The 5,541-nt window shown below is 48.3% G+C and overlaps 1 protein-coding gene across 2 annotated transcripts in view; it reads right to left on the reverse strand.

Moving 5' to 3' along the window:
• The window catches only part of ARHGEF12 (Rho guanine nucleotide exchange factor 12), a 70,324-nt gene that overhangs the window by 7,157 nt on the left and 57,626 nt on the right, over window positions 1-5,541 (reverse strand). For both annotated transcript variants that reach the window (XM_017738474.1, XM_017738473.1), the window contains 7 exons: window positions 5,402-5,477; window positions 4,843-5,010; window positions 4,258-4,345; window positions 3,463-3,552; window positions 3,242-3,318; window positions 2,667-2,894; window positions 294-758 (listed from right to left, as the gene is read on the reverse strand). In XM_017738474.1, coding sequence (XP_017593963.1) covers window positions 294-758; window positions 2,667-2,894; window positions 3,242-3,318; window positions 3,463-3,552; window positions 4,258-4,345; window positions 4,843-5,010; window positions 5,402-5,477 — 1,192 coding nt within the window. The remainder of the gene's footprint in view (window positions 1-293; window positions 759-2,666; window positions 2,895-3,241; window positions 3,319-3,462; window positions 3,553-4,257; window positions 4,346-4,842; window positions 5,011-5,401; window positions 5,478-5,541) is intronic.

Consider the following 5,541-nt stretch of genomic DNA (forward strand, 5'->3'; position numbering starts at 1 on the left):
CAGGTCCCTATAGGCAGTAGAGAGACAAAGTGGTCCAGGACGGCCACAATCAAGGGCTTGGCTTGTGCCTGGGGCCTCTGCAATTCCAGCCTGTCACAGAGTGCCACCCCCAGCATTTCAGCTTCTCCTCCATCACATGCAGAATTTATCAGTCCGTGTTTGCACAGGGCTAAAATGACTTATCAAGGTTGAGAGCTGGGAGTTGACTGTCCTATCCCAGCTAAGCCAGAGATGAAGTGCTAAATCTGAAACTGGCCAGGCCATCACCCCCTGAGCGAGTGCCCCAGGCTCACCTGAGATCCGAATTTGCACCTCCTCGTCCTCCTTCCTGTCCAGCAGCTCGCTCTCCGCGGGGTTCTCGTCGCTGTGGGCTTCCCGAGCATCGAAGAAATGCTCCCCGCTCTCCTCGGCCCCCAGCCCCTCCAGCTCCGAGCCAGAGCCCTCCAGGTTCATGCTGTCCATGGGCAAACTGCCCCTGGCACCGGGCTCTGTGCCCACCAGCTGCATGGCATCCCCTGAGGCCGGGCACTCAGCTGCAGTCCGGGGGCCGTGCCCAGCCGCGGGCTCTCGAGTTCTGGGAAGGGTTCTGTCCGCTCCAGGCTGCTGGAATCTGCTGTCAGAGGGCTGCAGATCATTCCCACTCTCTGTCTGGGCTTCCTGGGACACGGTCCTGAACCTGGGCAAGCGTTGTCTGTCCTCCAGGGTCCCCTTCTCAGCCAGGCCGAGCTGCTGCACCAAGAGCTGCCTCAGCAACCCCACTGCAAGGACAGGCAACGTTCAGGCAAAAACCCCGTAATGAGATGGACAGGACCTGGACTCAATGATCCTTCTGGCTCCTCTCCACCTCAGGATACTTTGTGAGGTCACCACCCCGCTTCCTGCTTGCCCAAAATCTCTGTTTCTATGCTAATGGCTGAAAATCCTGCACTTACACTCATGGCACCTGACAAATCCAGCTGCGAGGACAGGAGACGTTCAGGCAGCGCTCACAAAGCACAAAAGGGATAAAAGCAGACACAAAGGTCACCCTCTCACAGAGGTGCCACTCCTCTCCTTGCTCTTGGTTGGAAAAACAGGGATAAAAATAAATCTGTCAAGGGCTCCAGCCTCACTGCCCTGTTTTACCTTACAATACGTCAGGACAAGTTGCATCTCCTTGGAGAAAAACAAAGAAATTGTCTCCAGAAATTACCCTGAGTGCCTGGGTTTTACCCTGCAAAGGAGTTCACAGCTGAGGCTGTAGCAGGGGATTCCCACCTCAAGGAAATTGGGAATATTCCACTCAGGTTTGAAATGACAGAGAAAAAAAAAACAGAAAAAATTGAAGAAACATTTTCCCTAAAATTTGATGCAAATTTATGCCTGGTTGAACTTCAACCCACATTCCTTTAGTTCCCAAATTATCCCAACCAAACACTTCATAACAGGGACATATTGTTCCAAACAAAAACGTGCTGCTGTCAAGAGCCTCAGATTGTTCATCCTCACCAGAAAGTGCTCTTGCAACACCCAAAAAAAGCTGTGATGTCACACAGCAGAACTGTCACTCAGCTCAGGCTCCTGTCACAGTGTGAGGGAGCCACTGCTGCTGTTGGGGAGCTGCTCTTCTAACTCTCAACACTCGGGAGATGCTGTAGGGTCACTAAAACTGTCCTTACATGCCCCAAACTAAGATTATTTTAGCCCCAGTCTCTTAAAACAAGTACCAAGAATATTGGTACAACATTCAGATCTAGAAAAGAACTTTAAATCCTCTAAGCAGGAGAATAAATGGATTTAAAGATCCAAGATAACTCTGAGACTGCAGAGAACTGTCATTGCTTGGACAGAGAGATGGAAGAGGCAACTGGGGCCAAGGATGTGAGAGCTCTGCATTTTGGTCAAAGCAAATATTCCACAGACTCTTCCCTCCAAGCACAGCTGAGGGACTCCGTGTCCCTTCCAGAGTTGCCAAGAGGAGATCAGTGGATTAATGAATTCATTCAAATTCTAGGAAGTTCTATTTAGGAGCTGCACTGCCAGAGCTGATCCAGCAGGTTGCAGAGCCCTGCATTCCTCCTCTGAAAGGAGAGCAGAGAAGGGATTAAAAACCTCCAAACCAATTTCAAACAATGATCTGTCCATCAGGAAAACTTCTCAACACACACAAGCGTTGATCTCATTAGACTCAACCACCTCCCAAGTGCTCAGGAAATCTGAGCCTGGGCTTTGGATATGGGTGAGCTTAATGATTTGCAGGATTTTTCAAAAAAAAAAAAAAAAAAAAAAGGAAAATTGTATTCAGCAACACAAGCAACCTCTCCTTTCTGCTCCAGTGCTACGGAAGTAAGTGCAGGGCTGAGTGCCTCATCTTTAAAAACTGCTGACCAGCCATGGCACTGGACACTAAGTTCCGCAATATAATTTTGCCATCAAAGCACTCCACGGGCAGTAAAAATTCATTATCACCCTCATTTGATACATAAAACCCCAGGAAAACAAGGAGATGCCCAAATCCCACGGAAGGGCAGTGTGTGAATTCAGCATTCCTGGCTGTCAGCTCCATTCAGCACCGGGGCAATGGATAATTCATGCACAGGGGCAATGGATAATTCATGCAAACGGGCTGTTTTAACAACTTCCACCTCCCTATCCCACCCCCCTGGGCACTGCCCATGGGTACTCACAGTTCCTCAGAGCATCCCGTGCCCACTGCCCCTCTGGCACCGAGGCTGAGCTGGTGGCTGTGTGTTCATAGCAGGCAGAGGAGTCTTTCAGTGCCAGCTCTGCCTGCTGCACCTTCTCAAACTGTCCCTCGGCCCCCAGCAGCCCTTCCACCTTGGCCTTTTCAGACATGATGGGTGAAGAAGACTGAGGGTTCAGTATTAAGGGAGACTCCAGGCCCAAATCTTTATCTAGAGGACAGAAAACATTAATTCAGGTGAAACAACGATGATAAAACTGCAGAAAATTCGACTCTTGAAACCACTAAAATTCTTGAGCGTGGCTTTGGTAGAAAGCCAATTCTTTCCAGGGTTAAAAAAGACTCTCCCAGCAGTTTATAAATCAGAAGGAAACAGTAAAAGGTGCATTTCCCAGAGATTCAGCATCACTTCTCTGAATGACTTGTAAAGAAATCATCCCTTCCCAGAAAAATCTCAAAGCTGCCCTAGGATCCCCAAGCCCCCAGGAACATGGCTGGGCACATCTGCACTCCGTGGAGCAAATCTCCTGATCCCATTTCCCTGAATCCCTGCTTTACCTGGACTCTGCAGGCTGCTGGCAGGAATGTCATGCTGCTCTTTGAGCTTCTGCTGCTCCTCTTCTTCACGCTCCTCTCTGCAGGGAGGGGAGAACAAACACATTGTTTCAGTCACGTTGATCCGCAGGAGGATCCCTGCCTTGGAGGGCAGTTTTTGAGCAGGAAAAGGGGTGCTGGAGACAGAAAAATCAGCTTTTCTTCTTCCTGAAGCTTTGACTTACTCGCCAGGGCCTGACTGAGGCAATGGGATCACTCTTCTGCTGCTCCCCATCTTCACAGTTCCTGCCATCTGAGCTATAAGGTCCTGCCAGCTGCAGCAGAAACAGCAAATAAAACCATGCAGCAAGTGAAGCAGAATGAGCATTTCTCCATTTAATCCTCTTAAACCTAGTTCATATTATTACTAGGGGTTTTTTTTTTAAGTTCTGTTACATTCAGTCCCTCCAGGAACACCCTGCAATCACCACGGCATAAAGCTCAGCTCACCTGGATGCTCCTCAGATAGACAGGACCTTATCACTTGTCAGATCAACCACTTATTTTAAATATAAATACATACAAAAGCATTGTTTCACACATTACTGAGGTATAAAACATGCAACAATAGCCATGTATCCCATAAACAAATCTATCCCTGCTTATACTTCAGGAGAAAAGAGTTTCTCCCAAAGACAAAGCTTTTAGCCATGGAATCCAATTTCTGCAGCGGGGTGTTTATGATGCCAGAATGTAAATCTGCAAAGATCTCTGGTGCTGCATGAAGATGCAGGATTATTTCTGTGTCTGATCTGGCAGTCAGGCACAAAAAACCAGGATTTTAAGGGTAAACAAAGCATTCTGGAGGTCAGAAAAGGGTCTGGAGTGAGCCAGTTGGGAGGGATCTACCCTCGGATGCTTCCTACAGAGACCACCAGGTCTGCAGCTGAGTTTGGAGAAGGAACTCAGGGAGTTCATGGGGTGAAGGCCTCCCAGGTACAACAGACAGAGCAGCAGCTGGAACTGAACCCAGTACTTACACATTCTTCTCTGAGACAGTCTGTGCCACCAGCTCGTAGATGTGAGCCCCCTTCTCTGACATGGAGATGACGAAGAAAGCTTTGTTATCTGCACCAACACAGGGAAGGGAGGATTTAAAGAGGTGCCAGGTCCCACACAGCTTCCCAAAAACTCCTAGAACAAGCCATAACCCCAGCCCAAAGCAAGGAAAGAGTCCATGAGAGAACCCTCCAACACCAACACAGAAACAAAGACCTTGCCCTAGCAAAGAAATTTGCCCTCAAAGGAAAAAACCCATCTCAAACCATTTTGAAAAAGCGTCATTTCTCCTCTTTTCCCTTCTAATAATTTCCAGAGTGCTCTTCCTCTAACACAATCAGAGTACTTTCATTTAGAAGTCTATTTAAAACTCAAGCAATGCCTATTACTGATGCAAAGAAGTTAAACAGCTCATCCATACTAAGCATGATGTTGGACAACCAAGAATTAAGCCTACGCAGTTTTCCATGTTCTACTCTGAAAATCTACACAAAAATCATCTTCCTCAACTGAACTAATCTTTATTTTTGGCTTCTCCTTGTGCTTTCTCAGTGGGCTGCACTGACCTGTGGCCACCTGGCGAACCAGCACAGTGTTGAGTTTGATGATGGGGCTGAAGGTGTGTTTGCTGTCAGCTGTGGACGCCAGGATCTTGCTGTGGCACTTCAGCACCAGTTTGTCATCTTGCTTCTGCAGCAGCACCAGGATGTCCTCCAGCAGCAGAGTGTACAGATCTGCCCAGGGAGCAGAGGAGCCCAGAATGAGTTAAGAGATGCTATCAGAAAGCAGAAAGCTGCATTTCTGATTACTCATGCAGAGGCAGCAATCAGTGCTGTGCCACTCCAAGCAAAGCTTGCAAATCTTCCTCGTGAAAACTCCAACAGAAAGCTACAGATGGAATTGGATCAGCTCATGACTGACTGCTGTGTCCCTGCATGGCCCTAATGATACTCCAGCACATTTCAGAATTGACAAGAGTAATTTAATCAGCTTGGAGGAGCACACAGGCATTATCAGAGGTGGCAGTACGAAGAGTAATGGGGAGCTGCTGCAGAGCTTTTCCCTCCTCTCCTCCCCAGCAAACTCACCCAGAGCCAGGGGAGCGAGGGAATGGCCCAGACTCACCGATGGTTTTGTCACGATTCACCTTCCAAGTCAGGGGCCCTTCATGGAGCATTTTCCTCTTTGTTAGATCCAGGTTCTGCCACCAGGGGAAAGGAAAAAAAAGAAATTTCTATGGAAGCAAGTCATGATAAAACACAGGA

This window comes from Corvus brachyrhynchos, unplaced genomic scaffold (assembly GCF_000691975.1).
Source record: "Corvus brachyrhynchos isolate BGI_N302 unplaced genomic scaffold, ASM69197v1 scaffold46, whole genome shotgun sequence".
NCBI lineage: Eukaryota > Metazoa > Chordata > Aves > Passeriformes > Corvidae > Corvus > Corvus brachyrhynchos.